The sequence below is a fragment of the Phoca vitulina genome, unplaced genomic scaffold, assembly GCF_004348235.1.
Source record: "Phoca vitulina isolate PV1807 unplaced genomic scaffold, GSC_HSeal_1.0 scaffold40, whole genome shotgun sequence".
Lineage (NCBI taxonomy): Eukaryota > Metazoa > Chordata > Mammalia > Carnivora > Phocidae > Phoca > Phoca vitulina.
The window spans coordinates 1108183-1132317 of record NW_022589743.1 but is presented as its reverse complement, the minus strand read 5'-3'; the positions used below and the strand labels follow the sequence as shown (position 1 = coordinate 1132317).

The window sequence follows — 24135 nt, the reverse complement described above, 5'->3', positions numbered from 1 at the left end:
CCCTGCCTTAGGGTTCTCCGTGGGAACGCGTGAGAAGCGCGCAGGCAACCCCGGCGTCCGGGCGCCGGGAGGGGCGCACCCCAGGCCTGCGCGCCGAGGGAGAAAGTGAAGCTGGGAGTTGCCACTCCCAGGGACTCGCTGGAATGCGGTGGAGGGGGTGGGGGGGGCGAGCCGTGAGCGCGCTCGCTCCCAATCACGGGAGGCGGAGGAGGTGGAGGAGGAGGGCTGCCTTGAGGAAGTACAAGAATGAAGTTGTGGAGCTGAGAGTCCCCTGCGTCGTGCCCCGAGAGCCGAGCAGAGCCCCCAGGCAAGCCGCCCGGCCCCTTCGCAGCCCGGTCCAGCCCGAGCCATGGGGCCGGAGCCGCAGTGAGCACCATGGAGCTGGCGGCCTGGTGCCGCTGGGGGCTCCTCCTCGCCCTCCTGCCCTCCGGAGCCGCGGGCACCCAAGGTGGGTCTGGCGTGGGGAGGGCGCGGAGCAGCGACGCGACCCTGCAGCCCGGCGCCCCCCCCTCCCCGCCCAAGTCCCCGGGCAGGCGGGGGCAGAGGGGGCCACACGAGCTTCCCGATCCGCAGTTTCGGACGCTCCCAGCGCGCCCGGCCGCCGGCCTCGACAGGGAGGGGGCCAAAGGGAGGTGGGGCAGGGGGCGAGGACGCCCAAGCCGCTCTAGCTGTCCCAGTCAAGAGACTGGCGCTTTCCGGACCCCGCGATGGCTCTGGGAACTTGTCACAAAAGTTCTCTGAAATTGTTCAGAAAGTTTGCCCTCAGAGTACTGCATGGGATATGTGTGTGTGTGTGTGTGTGTGTGTGTGTGTGTGTGTGTGTGTGTTCTCCCCTTTCTTGAGCCCCTCCAAACTTTCTCAAAGCCTTTCCAGTTGGCAGCCTCCGCCTCCAGACTGGACTGGGCTGGATTCCTCGGGGGGTCCCTCTGCCCCTCCCCCCGCCCCCCTCCCCGCAGCCGGTAGAGTTTAGTTCCTCCAGCTTCAGGCAGGATCGGGGTGTGTGTGTGGGGGGGAGGGGTGGGGGGGAAAACAACCTGTCCGGCCAGAGCCGGGCGGGAGAGAGTGGCCGGTCCGACTGCAGAGTTGCCTCATGCTGGAGTCTGAGGTGGGGGGAGGGGGAGACGTTTGTTTTGAGCAAGTTTCTTTAGGGCCAGCTCAGGGACTGTGCGCTTTGTGACTTTTGGAGAGCGTGGGCCACGGAGGGGTGGTGGTGGGTCTCCTGGTCTGGGGCATAGAGTGCCAGAGTTTCAAGTGAGGGATTCCTGGGCAGTTGTGGGGGGTGGGGTGGAGAAGGAAAGCTAAAGAAATAGGGCCAGATGCGGGTAAGCAGGGGGCTGGGTTGTCCTGCCTTTCCCTTCCATGCTGTGTGTGGGGAAGCGTGGTGGTGGAGGCAGTGTGCGTTAAGCCCCACTTGCCCATCTAGATGCACTGACAATTAAAGCTAACGTGGGCTGGAAATATCCTCTGGGCCAGGCACGGTGCATGGTGGTTTGCATGCATTCCCTCCTTTAAATCCTCACACCAACCCTACAAGAGGAGTCCTACTAGTATTCCCATTTCCAGGTGAAAACCTGGGCTTAAAGAGGCTAAATAGCATCAAGGAAGTGGTGGGTCCAAGACTGGATCCCAGACGCTGCGACCCCCGCAACCACACGTTCGAAATCACTGTATCGGTCTACCTTGGACAATGGCGGACACTGCTGCCTGCATCACTGGGTTGCGGGGAAGACAAAATGAGAGTGTCCTGGGAGTAGTGGGTGGTCTCCGTTGGTCAGGGAGTCTGGAGAAGGGGTGGGTGTCCTCCTGTGTGTTGCCCGAGGGCCCCTCTGTCTGAGCGTTGCTGGGTTATCTGAGGGACGTCCATGCCAGGGTGTTCCTGGATTCTGTGGCCTGTGTGTGTGTCTGGGCTTTGTGTTGCCAAACAGCAGTCTCCCTGCTGGCTCGGGGACTTCGCTGAACTCTGCCCTCTCAAGGAACTCGCTCAAGGTGCTGGGCCAGATCTGCTGTAAACAGCGGGAGGTGGCCCCACGCCTTCTTTCTGAGGAAGGAGGCTCCACTTTCCTGGGAGCCCATCCTTCTCCCTGTTTCTCAGCCCTGACCTTCTGCGGAGATGGCTGAGGCCGGGCTGCACTGTGAGAGTGAGCTGCTGCCTCCCTCCCCTGGGCCTGCGCATTGAGCAGGTGGAGGTGGTCTGGGTTGCTGCAGTGCTGGGATCCAAGGGCTCAGTTCTCCCACTGACGACTAGGGCCTCCTTAGGTGGATCTCACCCTTCCATGGGCACTGCTGGGTGCAAAGACAGATGTTGGGCGTGTCAGGTAGAAAATGGTTGCAATGGGAGCGCCCCGCCCAGCTGCCTCCAGCACCCCTGTTGTATCCCAGGGCTGAGGGGAGGGCGGGAATTTGGGAGAAAGAGGAGACGGAGAGGACCCAGAGGGTCAGGATTTTGCCAGGATCCATTCCTAAAGATTTATTTATTTATTTTAGAGAAAGAGAAGGGGGGGAGGAGGAAGAAGGGGGAGGGGCAGAGGGAGAAGAAGAATCTCAAGCAGACTCCCCGCTGAGTGCCAGGCCCCATGTGGGGGCTCGATCCCAGGACCCTGAGATCATGACCTGAGCCAAAATCAAGAGTCAGCCACTTAACCGAATGAGCCACCCAGTTGCCCCTAGGATCCATTCTTAGAGGTCAAAGTTTTGTCAAGTGCAGCAAACACCTACTTCTTATCTTGCAGAGCTCATATTTTCATTCCCAGACGATTCTTCCAGCAGCTTCCTTTTTCCTATACTTGGGGAAAGTAACTTCATTTTAATGTTCAAGGGAAAAAAAAAAAACAGTTGAAAAGCTAGAATGAAATGCAAAAAGAGAAAATACATCGCATTCCAAATACAAAGGCACCTTTTATTTTCTCATGGTTTGGAATTACCCATACTCCTGCTATATGACTTATCTTGCCTTAACATAAAAAAAAAAATGTGCTATGTGCTTCCCATATGCCAGGTTCTTTTCCATGGACGGTTTCATTTCATCTCTGCAACAATCCAGTGAAGTGGGTACACACGGTTCAAAGAAGTGAAGTGACTTATCCAAGGCTTTCTAGTGACCCAAATATGTCTAGACCCAATAATAATGTGTAATGAGGAGGCATTAAGAGTTGGTCGAAGTCTTATCCTATTCAACAGAAATGGGGTGAGCAAAGCCTCAGGGGCAGCCAGGTAGCCAGACTGGGGTAGAGGTGCTACTCTAATTCGGGTGAGTGATCTCCTTTATCTAGGCTATAGAAAGGGGAGTGAGCCAGGCCCACCGAGGTCCTCTCCTTCCCTGTCCAGCCCATGCCTGCTTTCCTCTCGTGCCCTGCAGCACTGAGAGCAGGGACAGGGCAGAAGCCAGGGGGGGCTGCAGGGCTGTGGGTGAGGGAGACAGCTGGAGTAGAAGCATGAGGAGCCAGTAGGGGGCTGGGGTGGGGGGCTGGAGGAGGGCCCAGGTAGTTGTGCCTGCCCCTGGGTGCTGAAATGATCTGGAAAGAGATCCCCCCACACTGTCTGCCTGTCGGAAGACACTCTGGGGTGACACCTCCATCTCTTGCTGGGGCCACCTTTCTTCCCCACCCCTGGGAAGAAAGCCCACACAGGACGAGGGGTGTGTGCTCTTCAGGAGTGGGAGAATTACTATAGCCAATGTTTGTGTTGCCTCAGTTCTGTTTACAAAGCCTTGTCGTGTTTATAGACTGCTTTTTGATTATCTCATTTAACTGTCATTTAACTTCTCTGCAGAGAGTAAGAGTTGTTACTGTTTTATTATCCCATCCTTTCAGCCAAGTTCAGGTCATTAATACTGAGAGTGCCTACAAAGTCACAGGCACTGCTGGGCATAGAGATGAATCTGATATGGACTCTGCCCCAGAGGTCCAGGGACTTACTCAAGGTCACACAGGAGCAGCCCGGCTAGGGTTCTGGTTTAATGACCCTGAGCCCAGGCCCTCGTCTGATATTGGCCTTGATACACCAGGTGTGTGTGGTGGCTGAGTTCTGGGCATCCCTAGAATGGGCCCTTACCCTTTGGGTCTGGGGGAGGTGAGTTTTGGGGGTGCAGGAAGTGTTCATGGAAACCAAAGGAAGTATTTCTTGCTGATGAGCAAGGGAAGCATCTGGGGCTGAAGTCTGGTGGGGAGGAAGGAACCCTCTTGAGAGCACTCCCAGAGCGGGGACCGAACTGAAGTTCAGCCAGAGGGATATGAAGGACCCTGAACAGCCTTTGAGCAGAGGGATGGACACCACTACTTCAACTGGTCCCTTTAGGTTTGGGAGTTCTTGAATGGATTTCACTCATCCATCTATCCATCCATCCTTCCAGCAAACTCTTACCTGGTGTTGGGCTGGTCCTGCCTCATAGTGCTGAGCCAGAGAGCTGGAGGTTGGGGCTCCTGAAAGTCAGGTGTCCTGGAGACCCGGAGCCCTCCTGTGTAGAACAGGACTTCCAACCCCCCGCCCCGAAAATCAGTGGAGGCTGGGTGGATATGGGGACTGGTGAGGACTGGAGAGGAGGAGACTGGTGAGGAGAAGGCAAGTGGGTGGGAGGGGCTGAGCTTCATGGTGAAGGGGACAGAGGTGGAGAGGGAGGGGAGGTGTCAAGAGGCCCTTCTTGGCTTCATGTCAGCTTGGTGGGGGAATTTTCCCGCAAGCCTCCAGCTCCTTGGGAGAGTAGGTCTCCGAACCAATTTGACCACCTGTTGCAAACACTTAAAGAATCTTAGACTCAGATCAGCCACAAACAAACTCACTAGTGGGGCGGGGCTACCGCTCTTTCTGGTCCTCAGCTCAGCCCAGCCACCCTGCCCTGCCCAGAGCCTGTATGTTTATCAGTGACATCAATAGACCTGGTGTGTATTTCCCTTTGCACCGGCCGTGGGGGGCATTTGTCCGTGTCCAGTTAAGAATGTAGGATCTAAAGTCAGATAGACTCAAGTTCAAATCCTGCCTCTATCTCTTACGAGCTTTATGATCTCAGGAGAATTAGCCCTGTCGGCCTCGGCTTCCTTTGCAAGACAGAGGTTGCAGTCCCAGCCTCTGGAGGACGTTATGAGGCTCCACCCGGACAGCCTGGCCACAGACAGTAGGTGCTCAGTTAATGTGGCTGCCCTCGGTGTTCCCATTGTTGATGTTTTCCTATTGCCTGGTTGCCGCAGCTGGTGTCCCTCAGAGGTGGCAGAGGGCCACAGGGGGTGGAGACAGCCTCTCCCCCAGCTCTGCCTGTCCCTGTCCCGCGCTTGGGCCAGAGCTTTGGGGTCTGGGCCTAAAGACAGCTGTGCCTACAAAGCAGCTGAGGCTGCCGAGGCTGCGGGAGGCCCTAGCAGCGGGCGTTATTTTGGGCCTGGCCTGCCACCCCCAGCTCCTGTTTCTCTTGGGAGTCTGGGGGGGGGGACCCTTGAATTCTATTTCTGGGCCCTCTCCTTCCTCCCTCTTTGCTTCCTTCCCTATCTGTCCAAAAGGGTGGGAAAAGAGACCACTCTGGCTTTTACTGGGAGGCTGTCAGCTCATGGCCCATTGGCCCAGGCAGGAACCCGAGGGGCTTGCCCCACCAGCTTTTGCCCAGCGTTCTGGAGGCAGAGGGTATCTCTTGTTACCCCCCCACCCCTAGGATTGGACTTCAGGCTCCAAGTTGCTGGGAGAGCAGGAGCCCTGGTGTCAGACCTTGGAGTCAGCCACTGCTGTCCCCCTGTAGGCTGTGGGAGGTGGGGTGGCGGCCCACAGGAAATCGAGGTGGTGCAGGCACCTGTGGGCCTGTGTCTCTGGGGGCGCCCTCCACCCGCCACCCCCCTCCGCCCGGCACACCCTCCTGGGCAAGACGCGCCAGGTGATTCATCTTCTCACCAGAGCAGAAAAACAAGTTCAACTGGGCACTTTAATCTCCCCCCTGCTGGCAGGCACAGTGCCAGTAGCTGTCCACAGTAGCCCCTCACTGGGGGTGGCGTACCCCTTCTTATGTCCCTGGGCTTCGTAGGCCCTTCCGGTCTCAGGGACACTGTGCTGGGGTGCAGGTGGGCTGGGGAGGCCGTTCATCTCGATGCCCCTTGGCTGATGGCCGGCACCAGGCAGGTACGCAGGGCTGACGTGGTGCCCTTGTGGCAGGCGTTTCGTGGCACAGATTCTGCCAGCTGGTTCTGGAGCCCTGCCCTGAGGAGGAGGCAGGGGTGAAGTACCAGCATCGGAGCCCTTAGAGGAGGCATCGCTCTGGCCCAGGATCCGTAGCCCGGGTCCGGATGCCCATTGTTGGGGTCTGATGCTCCTTTTTTTCTGCCTAGGGGAATTCCAGAGGTCCCTGCGGTGACCAGGCCCCTAGGGGTCCCCATGCCCCAGCTATGACTCTAGCCGACCCTCCTTCCCTACTTTCTGGGTGGCATTGTGGGGGTGGATATCCCTTGCCAAGCGGTTGGCATGTGGGTGGTATTGGAATGGGGTGGGGAGAATGCCCTGAGTTTGTTTGCTTGGGAGAGGGGCAGGGGGTATCCAGAAGATTCATGATTCATCATGGCCTCTCTTGGGGGATTTTTACCCCTTGGCCATGAGTCGGGCCTTTGGGACAAAGGGAGGCTTTCTTTGCCAGCCAACACCCTGGATCAGGCGGGCAGGCTCCCCAGGGCTGGCACAATGGGGCCCCCTCTGGATGCTCAGGATGGGTCAAGTTAGAAGGGGTCTCTCCTTGGATATCCCTCCTCTTCCTAAACTTGCAAACCTTCTTTTGCTGTTGTGCCTCTTGCAGGTGCAAGGGACATGGGAAGAGGGGTCCGAGATGGCACGACTCTTTGGGGGGGGAGTTGTAGAGGAGGGGCCAGGTTGGAGAAGCTCCCTGGGCAGTGCCCTCTGACCCATGCCCTCCCTCCCGCCAGTGTGCACCGGCACAGACATGAAGCTGCGGCTCCCAGCCAGTCCCGAGACGCACCTGGATATGCTCCGTCACCTCTACCAGGCCTGTCAAGTGGTGCAGGGTAACCTGGAGCTCACCTACCTGCCTGCCAATGCCAGCCTGTCCTTCCTGCAGGTGAGGCCCCTGGGTGACCCAGCCAGGCCCTGCCTCCAGCTGAGCGGAGCCCTATGCCGACAAGTGGGTGGGAGAAGAGGGTGCCCTCCCTTTCCTCTCTTGTGGTTCCTCAACTGGGACATCCTTTCTGATGTCTGCCCCCTGTCTATTCTACTGCAAGACCAGTTGACTCCCTCTGTATGACATGGCGGGCCACGGACATCGCGGGGTGGATGCCCCTGTTTCTGTGCTAAATTTTTTTGCTCTCTTGCCAGCATGATCCCCTCCCCCTGTCCCCCTGCCCCAGCCGCTGTCCCTGTCCTGCCTGGGGTGGCGAGCGGGCAGCTGAGAGATGTGGGTTCTAGATCCCGTTCTGCTACTGACAGGCCTGTGAATGTGGTCTCGGCCCTTGGCTTTGGAAGCAATAAGCACACTTTGACTCCCCTCTGGGAAACCATCAAATGGGAAATGTGTGTGAAAGGGTCATGAGCAGGGGAGAGAGCGGGATCCAGCCTGCTGGGTTGTGGTCACCGTGGCCTGGAGTGGGGCCACGTGCGTGATGCGGGGTCTTTCCTTTCATGGCCGAGGAAGCTGAGAGGGTGGGGCGCTTGCTCTCAGTTCACAGAGTGGTTATCTGTCTTGACCCTACAAGAATCTGGCTTGAGGAGGTGGAGAGGGGCCTTGATCTCTACTTTATGCCCGAGAGAGCTGGACTTCTCAGTGGACGGGGACTTGGCCCCAGATCCCCAAGCCCTTGGTAACCCCGAGGAGGCCTTGGTAGTGTTCCAGGGCCCAGGCCTGCCTCAGCCCCACCTGACCCTCTTCTCTCCCAGGATATCCAGGAGGTGCAGGGCTACGTGCTCATTGCTCACAGCCAAGTGAGACAGGTCCCGCTGCAGAGGCTCCGAATCGTGCGAGGCACCCAGCTCTTTGAGGACAACTACGCCCTGGCCGTGCTGGACAATGGAGAGCCGCCCGAGGGGAGCGCCTCTGAGGCAGGGGCTGCCCCAGGAGGGCTGCGGGAGCTGCAGCTTCGAAGCCTCACAGGTGGTCATCACTGTCACCGACACTTTCTCACTCTTGGGAGCTGGCAAGGGCCACCTCTAGCCATGGGAGGCTTCATGTGAATTAGAACTCACATCCCTTCAGGACAGATGCAGGTGGAGCTAGGGAAGGTGCCATGGTGAAGATCAGAAGAAGGTTTCCCTTCTTCCCAGGAAGTCACAGCTTGTACGAGCCTGCACAGTTTGATAATGAGGATACAGGCTGGGGTTTTTCCACTTCTTGGCCGAGTACCCATGTGCAGTGAACAACCTGTGTAACTGTGTGTGGCAGCCCCGGAGCTGACAGTATCCCAGACTCTGTGGCTGGTTAACTTTGCACACAGGATCCCATCTTGGTGCTATCATCTTGCAAGGAAGCACCAATGTTATGCTCTTTTTACAGATGAGAAAACTGTAAAAGGTTTACAGAGGATGAGTGACTTGCTCAAGGTTACATAGCTAGTTAGTGGTGAGGCTGGTTTTCAGACTCAGAGTCTCTTTTAACCATGAAGCAGTGTGCACAGGGTGTAGAGGTGGGAGGACAGGAGAGAGGGGCATGAACATCTGGACCGGGTCATGGACGACCCACCCCTCCCTGGATCCCAGGTTGTTCATGTGTGTGTGGGGTGGGGAAGGGGGCTGGTAGAGCTAGAAGATGCTGGTGTCTTCTCTAATCCTCGGGGAAACTGGGGTGGATTTACGAGGCCTGCTCCCCTCTAAAGTCAGGGGGGTCCCATGGGAGGGCAGAAGGTGCCAGGCAGGAAAGGAAGGCGCTGATTATTACTCACCCCACAGAGATCCTGAAGGGAGGGGTCTTGATTCAGCGGAACCCACAGCTCTGCCACCAGGACACGATTTTGTGGAAGGACATCTTCCACAAGAACAACCAGCTTGCGCTCACGCTGATAGACACCAACCGCTCTCGGGCCTGTAAGCCATGCCGCTCCCTGCCTGCCACTTCCTCTCTTTCTCGGGCAGCCCGGCGACCCCAAACTCCTGGCGTACACCGCCCCCATTCCCCACCCCTGTACTAACACTGCCCATTTCCTCCTTCCGCCCCATTCCTCCCCTGCCAAGTCTCTGCGTGTCTCTCCATCTCTGTGGCCCTCCGTCCTGCCTCCCTCTGCTTCCAGATTGCGCCTAGGGTCCTCTGTTCCTGCCGAGTCTCTCCCTCACTGTGCATTCTGCCTCCTGGTCCCTGTCCCTCTCTTTCTCTCCCCAGGCCCACCCTGTTCTCCAGCTTGTAAAGACCCCCACTGCTGGGGAGCAAGTTCCGGGGACTGTCAGAGCTGTGAGTCTTAGGGAGGCCCAGAATCTGGGGGCAGGGGGGCCGAGTGGAATAAAGGGGGCACGGGGCGGGGGCGGGGCTTACCAGGCCTCAGCGTCTTCCCTGGAGCGGGAGGTCGTGGCAGAAGAGTGATGCCGGGGAGGGTCTGGTGCCCGGGCGACCGCCCTGGCCTCATCCTGCTCCTTGTGTGACAGTGACGCGAACGGTCTGTGCCGGAGGCTGTGCCCGCTGTAAGGGCCCGAAGCCCACTGACTGCTGCCACGAGCAGTGTGCGGCTGGTTGCACGGGCCCCAAGCACTCGGACTGCCTGGTATGCGCCCTGTGGGGCCCCAGGGTGGGCTCAAGGGGAGGGGCCCCCCACCTGCCACGGCCCTGTTGCCCCTTGCACCCCAGGGAAGAACAGCCTGGTGACCACCAGCTGCCTGTCCCTGTCCCCCTCGTTGCCCCCCAGGCCTGCCTTCACTTCAACCACAGTGGCATCTGTGAGCTGCACTGCCCGGCCCTGGTCACCTACAACACGGACACCTTCGAATCCATGCCCAACCCCGAGGGCCGATACACCTTCGGGGCCAGCTGCGTGACCGCCTGTCCATGTGAGTGCCGGGGAGGCGAGCAGGGGCAGCCGAGAGCAGCCGCTGCGAGCCCAGGCTCAGGAGCCAGGAGGCCTGGGCTTGAAACCTGGCTCCCCCATTTTCTAGTCATGTGACCTGCCTGCTGTGTCTTCATGTTCTCATCTGTAAAATGGGGGCACCTCATAAGGTGGTTATAACGTTTGAATGAGTTCATTTTTTTTTTTTTAAAGATTTTATTTATTTATTTGACAGAGAGAGATACAGCCAGAGAGGGAACACAAGCAGGGGGAGTGGGGGAGGGAGAAGCAGGCTTCCCGCGGAGCAGGGAGCCTGATGTGGGGCTCGATCCCAGGACCCTGGGATCATGACCTGAGCCGAAGGCAGACGCTTAACGACTGAGCCACCCAGGCGCCCCATGCGTTCATATATTTTTAAAAGATTTATTTATTTATTTAGAGAGAGAGAGAGAGCGCAAGGGGAGGGGCAGAGGGAGAGAATCTCAAGCAGACTCCCCACTGAGCACGGATCCCGGTGCAGGCCAGTCTCAGGACCCTGAGATCATGACCTGAGCAGAAATCAAGAGTCGGACGCTTAACTGACTTAGCCACCCAGGCGCCCCTGAATGAGTTAATATTTGTAAAGCTCTTACAACAGTGCCTGGCACGTACTAAGCACTCCTAAATAAATGCTAATTTTTATTCAATAGTCTAGATTGATCAGAATTTTATTTAACAGCTCCCCTCTTTATGATGTGCATTTGGGAACTGACCTTGGACATGGGGCCCTCTTTCTTCCTGTCATGGGAGATAGGAGTGGGCTCTCGGGTTCTGGTCGTATCCTCCCCGTGGTAGGTCAGAGTTCAAAATGCAGAGACAGACTGTGCTCAACTCCTGGCTTCTCCACTTAATAGCACAATGACCTTGAGTAATTTACATAAAACTGCTTGGGTTCCCTCTTGGCAAAATGGGAGTCTCACTGCCCATCACATAGGGTTGTTGTGAGGCGTAAATGGATGTCAAGTAAGGGCATTTCAGTATTGGTCGATACTATTGTACTCTGTGGGCACGGTGACATGGCTCGTGGTGTGGCGTGAAGGGCCAGGGCACATGGACCCACGGTCTCTATCTCCTCAGACAACTACCTATCTACGGACGTGGGCTCCTGCACCCTGGTCTGTCCCCTGAACAACCAAGAGGTGACGGCTGAGGACGGAACACAGCGGTGTGAGAAATGCAGCAAGCCCTGTGCCCGAGGTAACTGCTGGCCACACCCTGAGCCAGGCTGCCCTTCCTGTCCCTCTGCACACCCAGCTTGGCTTAGCCCGCGGTCCCGTCCCTCTTCAGACCCTGCTGGGGGTCCTTCCCTTCCACTGTCTGTCCTGGCCCTCCCTGGATCAGCCCCACACGTTCCCCCATATCTCTTGTCAGTGTGTGAGCGGGCATGTGGGGGCTGGTAGAGCTAGAAGATGCTGGTGTCTTCTCTAAACCTCGGGGGTGTGGAGAGGGCCCCGGAGGTTGAGGCCCTGGTGCTCCATGTGGGGGCTGAGATGGCCCCTTCACTGCCTGCCCCTCCCCACAGTGTGCTACGGCCTGGGCATGGAGCACCTGCGGGAGGTGAGGGCGGTCACCAGCACCAACATCCAAGAGTTTGCCGGCTGCAAGAAGGTCTTTGGGAGCCTGGCGTTTCTGCCAGAGAGCTTTGAGGGGTAAGGCTATGCGGAGTAAAGGGTGGGCACAATGGTCTGCGGAGCATCAGGACGGTCACCGACTCCGGCCCAGAAGTGGCAGCGTCTCTGGGGGATGCTGGGAGACAGAGGCGGGAGGCCAGAAATGCAAAAGAAGCAAGTGGGAGACCAGAGGGTGTGGGGACTGGGTGGGGGGTTGTTTTCATCAGTGATGTGTTCTTCACGAGTGTGCACTTGTATGGAAGTCAAGCCATCCAGACAAAGTAAAATTCTCCTTGAATTCATAGTGGCTTTATTCATAATAGCCCCCATAATAGCTGGAAATAATGCAAATGTATATCAGTAGGTGAAGGAGTAAATAGATGGTGGTATATCTATACAATGGAATTCTCAGTGAGAAAAAGAAACAAACTACTTCTTGATAGATATGACAACATGGATGAGGCTCAAAAACATTATGTTCCGCGAAATAGGCCAGGCAGGAGATTGGCCACACGGCACGGTTCCCTTCACCTGAGGCTCTAGAACAGGCAAAACCACTCTGGTGATAGAAATCAGAACAGTGGTTGTCCCTGGAGTTGGGGGCGGGAGGCTGGAAAGGGGCACAAAATAAAATTTCTGGGGTGATGGCAATGTTCTGTGTATCAGCTGGGGTCATGGATACATGAGGGAATGCATTTGTCAAAACTTCTCAAAGTGTACATTAAAATTGCATTTTATTGTATGTGGATTAGACTTCAATAAAAATATGTATTAAAAAAAGAGAAAAAATTCCCTTTAACCTTTTCTGCAGCTCTGTTCCTCTTTCCAGAGGAAACCACTGCTTACAGCTCGTGTGGGTTCTCCTGGACCATTTCTACGTACATGGACACACACAGAGAAACCTAGCTTTAGTAATTTTGTTGAGGAGCTTGACTTAAAGCGGGAGCTCATTGTGAGCCTTGTCTGCCTCTTGCCCTGGAGAGCTGGTCATGGCACTTCGTGTCGCGCTGCCTTGTGCTTTCAACAGCTGTAGGGCAGGTGCAGCTAAGAGCGGCTAAGAGCCCAGGCTCAGGAGCCAGGCGGCCTGGGCTTGAAACCTGGCTCCCCCATTTTCTAATCACGTGACCTGCCTGTAAAACGGGGGCACCTCATAAGGTGGTTATAACGTTTGAATGAGTTAATAATATTCATACCCTCTTAGAACAGTGCCTGGCAGATACTGAGTACCCCCTTTTTTTTTTTTTAAGTGCTCTTCAAATGTTAGTTTTCATCTATAGTCAGGGTAGATGGGGTTTATATTTTTTTTTTTTTTTTTTTTTAAAGATTTTATTTGACAGAGAGAGACACAGCGAGAGCAGGAACACAAGCAGGGGGAGTGGGAGAGGGAGAAGCAGGCTTCCCGCTGAGCAGGGAGCCCGATGCGGGGCTCGATCCCGGAACCCCGGGATCATGACCCGAGCCGAAGGCAGACGCTTAACGACTGAGCCACCCAGGCGCCCAGATGGGGTTTATATTTAACAGCCCCCCTATACTGATGGATGTCTAGGTGGTTTTCAGTTTTCGCTCTTACAGACAGTTCTGTGCTGTACACGTCTCTGGGAACAGGAGCCAATGTCTGTCTAGGCCACATTCCTAGAAGTAGGATTTCTAGATCAAAGGATATAAATACTGTTTTGACAGACCTTGCCAAACTGGGGCCTGGGCTTTGAAACTCAGGATGAAAACAGCCGGGCTTGATGGGCAAAGGGTTTAAGTGAAGTCATTAATGGAGGGGGGTGGGGGAGGGTGGCTGGGCCAGCTCCTGGGGTCATGCACCCCCCCCCCTTCCTGGCCGTGCTAACTCTTCTCCTAATCCTCGTTCTAGAGACCCAGCCTCCAACACTGCCCCCCTCCAGCCTGAGCAGCTCAGAGTGTTTGAGGCTCTGGAGGAGATCACAGGTGGGCTTTGCCGCTCTGCGTCCTGCTCCAATGGGGTTGGGGGTCCTCCTCCTGTCCCCACACCCCTAGCCTCCCCCTGTCCCTGCAGGTTACCTGTATATCTCAGCGTGGCCAGACAGCCTGCCTAACCTCAGTGTCTTCCAGAACCTGCGAGTCATCCGGGGACGAGTTCTGCATGAGTGAGCACCGGGAAAGGGGGGCCCCGAGGAGAGGCTTTGGGTGTGGTGGGCACTCCTGTTCCCCGGGGACCCCAGCACTGATGTTCCCACGGGAGCTTGCCGAGTGTGCTGGGGACGGGAGGAAGGTGAGGGCAGCCCTTGCCCACGAGGGAGGGTCCGTGGTACAGCCGAGCACTCCTCCCGCAGCGGCGCCTACTCGCTGACCCTGCGAGGGCTGGGCATCAGCTGGCTGGGGCTGCGCTCACTGCGGGAACTGGGCAGTGGGCTGGCCCTCATCCACCGCAACGCCCGCCTCTGCTTCATACACACGGTGCCCTGGGACCAGCTCTTCCGGAACCCCCACCAGGCCCTGCTGCACAGTGCCAACCGGCCGGAGGCCGAGTGCGGTAAGACAGGGAGCCCGGCACCGCACGCTCCCCGTCTGCCAGCACGCAGGGGTGCCCGGGTGGCCTAGCGGCAGCAATCTCAGATTCATGCAGACTGCCCGTCCCTGCTGCCCCATTCCTGACACAGCTCTGGCTGGCTTGACCTCTGGGCATGGCTTCCGGCTGGGTCCTGCCACACTGCCTTGGCGTCCCTGCCTTCCCTTTCCTCTCTGGCCCTGGAACTTCAGCTCTTTGTTTTCCCCTGCATTGCCCAGCACCTGTGCCCACTGCTCTGGGCCACGGCCACCACCCCCCCCCAGCCTCCTCCCCTGGGTCACTTGGACCTGGAACCTCCCTTGAGTGGCCCCTCTGACCCCTTCCTCCTCACTGACTGCAGTGGGCGAGGGCCTGGCCTGCTACCCGCTGTGCGCCCATGGGCACTGCTGGGGTCCGGGGCCCACCCAGTGCGTCAACTGCAGCCAATTCCTTCGGGGCCAGGAGTGCGTGGAGGAATGCCGAGTACTGCAGGGGTATGCGGGGCGGGGCAGGGGGGCGGCCAGGGAGAGGGCACAGGGGCTCCTTCCAGACCCCCCCACCCTCATCAGCCACTCCCTCCATCAGGCTACCCCGGGAATATGTGAAGGACAAGTACTGTCTGCCGTGTCACTCCGAGTGTCGGCCCCAGAACGGCTCAGTGACCTGCTTTGGGGCGGTGAGTTGCCGGTGGGCTCGAGCTGGTGGAGGGCAGCGAGGGCAGGAGGGAAGCAAGGCCAAGTCTGGTGGACTGTCTCAGGAGAGGGTTCCAAGTTCGGACCTGGATGGCGGGAGGGTGGAAGTAGGCTGGGGACGCTGGGGACTGCAGGAGTTGTGTGGTGGACCCCGTGACCCTTCGGACTACACAAGGGGCCCAGGGGGGCCTGTGTGCTTGGCTGTCGCTGTGCCAGGGTGGTCAGACCTATGCGCTTAGGCATCAGGACTATCTGGATTCAAATCCAGGCCCTGCTTGCAACCTTGTTTGCTCATTTGTAAAACGAATCTCATGAGGAACTACCTCATTGGAAGGTAGTAAGCATGAACTTAAAATAGGGTTTGGTGCAGTGCCCAAGCACAGGAAAGATTTGCTACATATTAGTTACTATTACTTGCTGTTGTATCTTAAGTAATACTTGTGGTTCCTTGGGACCTGGGACCTGGAGCGGGAGACCCAGCAGGTCTGGGCTGTCCCAGGAGTGGGGGGGGGCACGTGCTATTGAGTGGCTGTGGGAAGCCCAAAGGGGACACATGGGCCGGATCCTGCTGCCCTGGGGGTGTCGGTGCCAGCCCCCTACAAACCCTTCCTCCCCTCCCAGGAGGCTGACCAGTGTGTGGCCTGTGCCCACTACAAGGACCCTCCCTCCTGCGTGGCTCGCTGCCCCAGTGGTGTGAAACCCGACCTCTCCTTCATGCCCATTTGGAAGTTCGCAGATGAGGAGGGCACGTGCCAGCCGTGTCCCATCAACTGCACCCACTCGTGAGTTGAGGGCCTTTTCTGCGGGAAGGAGAGCTTTGTCCCGGAGCCTTTCTGGGGCTCTTATTATAAAAGGGGGATAACTCTGCCTTTGCTTATCCTGAGTCTCTTAGTTTTTTTTTTTTTTTTCTGGTTTACTGTGATTTTTTTTTTTAATTTTTTATTGTTATGTTAACTGAGTCTCTTAGTTTTGTTTCTGTTTTTTTCTGATCCTCAAAGTAACACGTGTTGTTAAAAAAATTTTTCTTTAAGATTTTATTCATTTGAGAGACAGAGAGAGAGAGCAGGAGCATGGGTGAGAGGCAGAGGGAAAAGCAGACTGCTTGCTGAGCCAGGAACCCGATGTGGGACTCGATCCCAGGACCTGGAGATCGTGACCTGAGCTGAAGGCAAACGCTTAACCAACTGAGCCACCCAGGCGCCCTTGTTAAAAATTTTTTAATGAAAACATGAAATATAAATGAATGTTGTTAACGGTTCTATCCCCATTGTTAATAATTTGTAATATTTTTTCTCCAGTTTTTACCTGTGCACATGCTAACATATTATTATAACGTAAAATGTGTTTAAATATATATAATTACTCTTGCACATTCTAACATATATGTTATTATAATATATAAACTATATGTTAATATATATTATTATTCTCTAATTGTTTTATCTGTGCACATTCTAACATATATTTTTTTTTTACTAAAATGGGATCATAGACCACACATATTGTTTGCAAATTGCTTTCTTTTTCTTTTTTTAAGATTTTATTTATTTTTATTCTTGAGAGAGAGAGGGATAGCACATGCAGGAAGGGGGGGCAAGAGCAGAGGGAGAGGGAGAAGCAGGCTCCCCGCTGAGCAGGGAGCCCAGTGTGGGGCTCGATCCCAGGACCCCGGGATCATGACCTGAGCCAAAGGCAGACGCTTAACCCACTGAGCCACCCAGGCGCCCCTGCTTTTTTTTCACTTAACAGAATCTTGCGATGTTTTTCCATAACATGGTGATCTACCCTATTCTTTTTTTTTTCATTTAGTTGTCTTTAATTACACATGAGACACATGAAATACATCCTTATGATGAACATTTTCAGCAATATAAAACTATAAATATTGCAAAGCAAACATGCCCTTTTGTTCCATTCCCTTGGAGAGGACCATCAGATTCACTTTGGTATGTGCATCCTTCCAGGCTTTTCTCTACACATTTACATAGACATATATTACATTTATATTAGGTTGAGTCCTGTAAGATTGCTGTTTTTGTAGGTCAAAAATGGTCGAGAAACAGCAATTTTATATTTCATCTCATATACAGTCAGGTTTGTGTGCATGCATTTGTTAATGCAAATGGGATCATGCTCTACACTGTTCTGTACTTTGCTTCTCTCAGTTTATGTATCTTGGGGTCCGTTCTTATGAAGGCACAAGGATCTACCTCCTATTTTTTTTAACTACTCCCATCTGCAGCACAGGTGTAGTATTTAACTATGTCCCTGTTTGAGGGATATTGATTTTCTTTCTCTCTCTTTTTTTTTCTTTCTTTTTCTTTCTCTTTTCTTTTTTCTTTTCCTTTCTATTGCAGTTTATTGCACTTGAGCTCCATGTACAAGTGAGCATCTTGTGCAAGCCCCCTGGCGTATAGGTGTTGGCATGTTTAGGGTATATCCTGACAGGTGGAACCACCGGGTCACAGACATGATTCACTAGGTATTGCCAAACCGTCCTCTGCAGAAGTTGGGCCAGTTTACTACCCTGGCATTCTTTCGCAGAGGAAGTGGCTGAGCTTTTGGACTTGATGCTCCTTTGAGTGCCCCGCAGTTCCTACCTACCACAGGGAGGTGGAGGGGAGCAGGAAATGCGAGTTCAAGGCCAGAGAAGGAATCCCCTTGGGGGTGGTAGAAACAGCACTGGTGACCTTGAGTCCAGTGTCTACCTTTGTCAAGCGGGGTAATAACCCAGCCACACCCATCCCGGGATGGTTCTGAGGCTGGAGTGAGCCCCGGAGGTGGTTCCCAGCCTTGCTGACGAGACTCTCTCTCCTGCAGCTGTGCGGACCTGGACGACAGGGGCTGCCCCGCCGAGCAGAGAGCCAGGTCAGCCCGGTCCCCGGGACACACCCTGTGCTGCCCCTCAGCCCCCTACTGGCCCCTGGATAGTCACTGCTGCGGGGGAGGAGGGGGGGGTCTCCTGACATGACACCTGTCCCTTCCCAGCCGAGGCTTCCACTGTTGATTCCCCTTTCAGTTTGCTTCAGCAAGTGGATGGAGGACCTCCTTAGGATGCTTAGGGGGTGGAGAACAGGAAAAGATGGCGAAGACCCTCCCCCAGTACCTCCTCACCCTTGAGTAGCTAGATGTCTTGTAAGGGACGCAGGCAGCGTTCAACCCCCTGGGACAAAAGGTAGACTGAGAAGAGAGTACAGCTGCACTGGAGCGAATGATGAAGTCTTAACCGGGTGGCGGGAGGCTTCAAGGAGGAGGTGGCATTTGAGCCAGGCCCTGAAACAGGGCATTAGGGAGAAAGCAGCCAGGTGGCACGGTGGGGGAGGGGTCAGGAAAACCTAGGCTGTGCTTGTTCGAAGGTTCTGGTGTGGTGGGCCACTGAGTGAGCACAGAGAAAGGAGGAAGGGGTGAAGTCCGAGTCAGGTTAGGGCATAGACCCCCCCTCACTACTGGGCCACAGGGTTGGACTTGATTTCTGGGCAGTGGGGAGCTTTGGGAAAGACTCTGGAGACAAAAACAGATTGGAGTGTGTCTGCGGCAATCTGTCCGTGAAACAAGCATTCACCAGAGGTCTGTGACGTACCAGGCTTTGGCCAAGCAAGGGAGGGGGGCAAGGAAGGCGATGATGTGGGGTCAACACCCAGGAGCTTCATCTATCCCAGGATGAGCTGAGTCTTGAACGATGACCCCATGGAGAAATGGTGGTCCAGGCAGAAGTAACGGAATGCACCAAGGCCGGGAGGTGTGGAAAATCATGACCTATGGGTGAAAAATTTGGCTCAAACATCAGAATCACTGGGTGCGCATTCCTGGGCCCCACCCCATACCACCGTCAGAGTTGCCAGCAGTGGGGCTCCAGACTCGTGTACATTAACCAGCTCCCTGGTGTTTTTTGTCAGGAAGTTTCAGAGTCCCAGGCCAGAGCCATGGGAAGGCACAGAGTTTGGAGATGGGGTTAAAGAGAGCTCTCAGTGTCCAGCAAGGTGGTTGGAGCCAAGGGAGGTTTTTGAGTAAGAAAAAGTGTCCATGGGTCGCCCTTCCAACTCCCCCTCCCCTTTTTTTTTTTAAGATTTTCATTTATTTATTTGAGAGAGAGAGAATGAGCGGGGGAGGGGTAGAGGAACAAGCTGACTCCCCACTGAGCTTGGAGCCCGACGGGGCTTGATTCCAGGACCCTGAGATCATGACCTGAGCCATCCAGGCGCCCCCCCCACCCCACCCCCCCCACCCCCCGCCAACTTCCCTTTCTAAACACCAGTGACCTGCACGCCTCTCCTTCATCCCTTCATGGCCCAGCCTGGTCCCCACTCCCTAACCCTGGCTCCCGCCCCCAGCCCCGTGACATCCATCATTGCTGCTGTGGTGGGCATTCTGCTGGCTGTGGTCGTGGGGCTGGTCCTCGGCATCCTGATCAAGCGAAGGCGGCAGAAGATCCGGAAGTACACAATGCGGAGGCTGCTGCAGGAAACCGAGGTGAGGCAGCCTGAGGGCCTCCCTGTTGGGCTGGGGTCTGCCGCCCAGCCTCTCTCACTGATGCGCTGCCCCCCTCACCCCAGCTGGTGGAGCCGCTGACGCCTAGCGGAGCGATGCCCAACCAGGCTCAGATGCGGATCCTGAAAGAGACAGAGCTGAGGAAGGTGAAGGTGCTTGGATCCGGAGCTTTTGGCACGGTCTACAAGGTCAGGGGCGGTCCCAGGGGATGCGTCGGGGTGTGGCCAAGCCTTCTGTGGGGAAGGCAGCGGAGAGCAGGGGGTGGTGCTGTTTGGTGGATTGGAGGCTGGAACAAGGGGGAAGGGAGTGGAGAGCGGGGCTAAATCATGGGGTTGGCCCCAGGGTGGGGAGGGCATTCGGAGCACAAGTAAGAACCTTCTGGATGACTACAGATTGCATCTGGTGTGTCCTCTTCCTGCTCACACCCTCCTCTCTCTGCCCAGGGCATCTGGATCCCTGATGGGGAAAATGTGAAAATCCCAGTGGCCATCAAAGTGTTGAGGGAAAACACATCTCCCAAAGCCAACAAAGAAATCTTGGATGTGAGTCCCTCCACCCTCTCCAGCCGGGAGTATAGGAGGGAATCCCAGGCTGCAGGTCTGGGCTCTGGTCTCTCTCTCTTCACTGGGGTTTCAGGAGACACTTTGGTCCCCCAAACCTCGACTTTTAACCTTCTGCCTGTGGACCATGGTTCTGGTTTGTGACGGACGGGGTTGGACTGAGTGAGGGTCCCCAGTGATGCCTCGGCCCTCAAAGAGGGGTGTGTGGTGGTTGCAGGGTTGTGGTCTCCCACACCCTCTCATTGCGTACCTTGCCCCCAGGAAGCATATGTGATGGCTGGCGTGGGCTCCCCATATGTGTCCCGCCTTCTGGGCATCTGCCTGACATCCACCGTGCAGCTGGTAACACAGCTCATGCCTTACGGCTGCCTCTTAGACCATGTCCGAGAGCACCGCGGGCGCCTAGGCTCCCAGGACCTGCTGAACTGGTGTGTGCAGATCGCCAAGGTAGGTACTTAGGGGGCCTGGGCTCTGCGGGTGTCCTTGGGGGCAAGCCTCTGTCTCCACACAGGGCTAGGATGGGGAGGTTTTCTGGGAGAATACGGCCAGAGTGTGGTCCACATAGATGCCTCTGATCGCAGGGGATGAGCTACTTGGAGGACGTTCGGCTCGTGCACAGGGACTTGGCTGCCCGGAACGTGCTGGTCAAGAGTCCCAACCATGTCAAGATTACAGACTTCGGGCTGGCTCGGTTGCTGGACATTGACGAGACCGAGTACCACGCGGATGGGGGCAAGGTTAGAGGAGGGAGCAGAGTGAGGCAAGGTGGGGTGGGGTCTGGCCCCTGGGAGAACTCTAAGAACAGCCATCTCCCCACCACACCTAGTTTGAGGACCTCTTTGCTCTCCCAGGTGCCCATCAAGTGGATGGCGCTGGAGTCCATTCTCCGCCGGCGGTTCACCCACCAGAGCGACGTGTGGAGCTACGGTGTGTGGTCGGGAGGGTTGGAAGGAGGGGTGGACCAGGAGCTGTGGCCCGGGGCGGGGGGGGGGGGGGGGGGGGGGGGGGGGGGGGGGGGGGGGGGGGGGGGGGGGGGGGGGGGGGGACATGGAGGGAGGAAGAGAGCAGGAATGGGAGAATTAATGGAGACATGAATGTGGGAGGGAAGGAAGGGGCTGCCAGGGTCTGTGCACTTCCCTGGGACTAGGGAAAGGCTGGGTGACTCCTGCCCCTCGGTGTTGCACCCCCCCCACCTTTCCCCCGTGGTGCCAGGCTCTTGGGCAGAGCCTCTGGGGCTCAGTGCACTAAAGCGTCCTCTTGTCCACACCCCCCCAACCCTACCCCCATCTCTGTCCCAGGTGTGACTGTGTGGGAACTGATGACTTTTGGGGCCAAACCTTACGATGGGATCCCAGCCCGGGAGATCCCTGACCTGCTGGAGAAGGGGGAGCGGCTGCCCCAGCCCCCCATCTGCACCATTGACGTCTACATGATCATGGTCAAATGTGCGTGGCTGAGCTGTGCCTCCTGCCTGGAGGACGGGTGGGAGATGGGGGGGGAGGGGCCTCTAAGGGGGATGGGAGGGGACCAAGAGCAAGCAGGGTCCCTAGTATGGTTAAAGGAGCCTCGGAAGGGTCTCACTTCCCTTCTACAGTACCAGTCAGAGGAGCTCTAGAAGACTGGCTAGGAAGAGACTTCTATGCAAAATAGAAAGGGGAAACTAGTAGAGATTCTCAAAAGGATCTAGCTCAGGACCTGAGTCACAAGACCTCTTCTCTACCCCCCGGGGGCTCGGGCTCCACTAGCGGGGGGGGGGGGGGTGGGGGGGGGTGGGGGGGTGTTGTCTAGACCAGACCGGAGAGGGAGGGAGTGGGGCCGCACACAGGCTCCGCTGGAACCAAGATGCTGAGCTCCGTCCTGCCCCCAGGTTGGATGATAGACTCCGAATGTCGACCACGGTTCCGGGAGTTGGTGGCCGAATTCTCCCGCATGGCCAGGGACCCCCAGCGCTTTGTGGTCATCCAGGTATTGGGCCTTCCCGCTCCATCCCTGCCTATGACTAAAGAGCACTCTCCCACAGAGGGTGGGAAGGGAGAGGATTCGGGCTGTGGGCCTCTGAGCCCAGCCCTTGCCTGATTTGTCAGACCTTGTCCTCCCTGAGCCTTCCTAGGGAGGCTGTGTGCGGGGCTGGGGGGAGGCCGCCACACTGTCTCCCTCTTCCCCAGAATGAAGACTTGGGCCCCGCCAGCCCGTTGGACAGCACCTTCTACCGTTCGCTGCTGGAAGATGATGACATGGGGGACCTGGTGGATGCTGAGGAGTACCTGGTACCCCAGCAGGGGTTCTTCTGTCCAGACCCTGCCCCGGGTGCTGGGGGCCCCGCCAACCACAGGCACCGCAGCTCATCCACCAGGGTCAGTGCCCTCGGTCACACCGTGCTGCGTGGGTATACTTACTCCCCCACGGACTAGGGTCCCTTCCTCCTGTGTCACCCCTCCCAACAGTCACCTCTCATGGAGACCCCATTATCCCTGAGGACTCCTACTGCTTTCCAACCCTTGACCTCTTCCTCTCCACGGTGGCTCTGTTGAACCTCAATGGTGACTTGTTTATCTCCTGTGACCCTGTCACCTCCCATGGAGTCTCCATCCCAGATCCATGAATGACCCCATCATAACCTTCTCTTGTCTCCAGAGTGGCGGTGGTGAGCTGACACTGGGACTGGAGCCCTCCGAGGAGGAGCCCCCCAAGTCTCCACTGGCACCCTCAGAGGGGGATGGCTCTGACGTGTTTGATGGCGACTTGGGAATGGGGGCAGCCAAGGGGCTGCACAGCCTTCCGCCACAGGACCCCAGTCCTCTACAGCGGTACAGCGAGGACCCTACAGTACCCCTGCCCCCTGAGACTGATGGCTACGTTGCCCCCCTGACCTGCAGCCCCCAGCCTGGTATGGAATCCAGGCCCAAGCTGAGAGATTGGGAGGGAAGTGGGGGAGGGAGTTGGGGGTGTGGGGGACAATGGTAGTAGCTGGGACACAGGAGTTCCTTCCCCTAACAAGCCCCCTCCTCTTGCCCTTTCAGAATATGTGAATCAGCCAGAGGTTTGGCCGCAGCCCCCCTCGCCCCTAGAAGGCCCTCTGCCTCCTTCTCGACCTGCCGGTGCCACTCTGGAAAGGCCCAAGACTTTGTCCCCCAAGACTCTCTCCCCTGGCAAGAATGGGGTTGTTAAAGACGTTTTTGCCTTTGGGAGTGCTGTGGAGAACCCTGAGTACTTGGCACCCCGGGGCAGGGCTCCCCCTCAGCCCCACCCTCCTCCAGCCTTCAGCCCAGCATTTGACAACCTCTATTACTGGGACCAGGACCCATCAGAGCGGGGCTCTCCACCCAGCACCTTTGAAGGGACCCCTACAGCAGAAAACCCTGAGTACCTGGGCCTGGACGTGCCAGTGTGAGCCTTTTGGCCCAAGTCTGCCCCGCTGAACCCTCAGGGAGTAGGGAAGGCCTGACTTCTGGCCTGAGTCGGGATGAGGCAGGAAATGGGCCTTTGGCCCACATCCAGGGGATCCTGCCATACCAGGAACCCTCCTTCCTCCTCAAATCCCAGGTGGCTGAGAGGGGCCCAGCCTGGTTGGTTGAGAGGGCAGCACTGGGGAGTCTTGACCAACTTTGGAGCACTGCCCCAGCCAACTCTTGGGTCCCATGGATGCCACAGCCAGTCTCCTCATCACAGGGAGCAGCTCAGCCTGGTTCTCTTATTCTAGATCTTGACATTGAAGGACTTAGGGAAGCTGGGCCTAGAAGGGGAGGAGGCTCCAAGGGAGTGTCTTAGGAACAAGAGCAACCCATTCAGCGACTGTCCCTGAGCCCCAGCTCTGCACCCAGGAAGAAGGGAGCAGCAAAGATGCCCAGATGCAGTTCTTGTACAGAGTGCTTTTCTTGTTTTGTTTTTACTTTTTTTTTTTTTAAGATGAAATAAGGACTCGGGGAGAGCGGGTATTGTGGAGGGGGGTGGGACCCTGGGGTTGGGGGAAGGGTGTCCTTTCTCCACACCCACTTTCTCCATTTGCAAATATATTTTGGAAAACAGCTGGGCACCAGCCTATGTCTGGGGTGGCTCTGTGCCAACCCTTACTGCTCACCTAACTTACACTCAAGTCATCTTTTCCTGGAGGAAGTGGCTAGGAATCAAGAAAGCTTGAATGAGGAGTCTATCCTCCTGTTTCCTGGCTTTTGGGTGGGGGGGGGGTGGAAATCTTCAAGTTGGGATTCTGATCTGAGAGCCCTTTTGACAACCAGATCATTCTAGTTTAGAAAAAATGAATTCCTAAGGCCACCCACTGGCATGGGGGTTATTTCC

The 24135-nt window shown here is 56.5% G+C and overlaps 1 protein-coding gene across 2 annotated transcripts; it reads left to right on the top strand.

Moving 5' to 3' along the window:
* Positions 1-200: 200 nt before the first annotated feature.
* On the top strand, positions 201-24017 carry ERBB2 (erb-b2 receptor tyrosine kinase 2). 2 transcript variants are annotated; one of them, XM_032429077.1, is made up of 28 exons: positions 201-448; positions 5003-5107; positions 6882-7033; positions 7846-8059; positions 8851-8985; positions 9278-9346; positions 9538-9653; positions 9795-9936; positions 11049-11168; positions 11494-11620; positions 13446-13519; positions 13608-13698; positions 13885-14084; positions 14461-14593; positions 14685-14775; positions 15413-15573; positions 17612-17659; positions 19123-19261; positions 19345-19467; positions 19723-19821; positions 20101-20286; positions 20421-20576; positions 20691-20766; positions 21138-21284; positions 21707-21804; positions 22005-22193; positions 22474-22726; positions 22860-24017. In XM_032429077.1, the coding sequence occupies exons 1-28, from the start codon at positions 376-378 to the stop codon at positions 23228-23230; spliced, it is 3888 nt and encodes a 1295-aa protein (XP_032284968.1). In that variant the 5' UTR covers positions 201-375; the 3' UTR covers positions 23231-24017. The 2 variants fall into 2 exon arrangements, with proteins under 2 accessions (XP_032284968.1, XP_032284969.1); XM_032429078.1 differs by lacking the exon at positions 5003-5107.
* Positions 24018-24135: the final 118 nt, after the last annotated feature.

Bases quoted from the DNA above. Each gene is read 5' to 3' on its own strand.
- ERBB2 (XM_032429077.1), top strand. From the start codon at position 376: ATGGAGCTGGCGGCCTGGTGCCGCTGGGGGCTCCTCCTCGCCCTCCTG. The intron at 9,654-9,794 runs GTATGCGCCCTG...GTTGCCCCCCAG, and splicing joins CCAAGCACTCGGACTGCCTG to GCCTGCCTTCACTTCAACCA. The intron at 19,468-19,722 runs GTCAGGGGCGGT...CTCTCTGCCCAG, and splicing joins CTTTTGGCACGGTCTACAAG to GGCATCTGGATCCCTGATGG.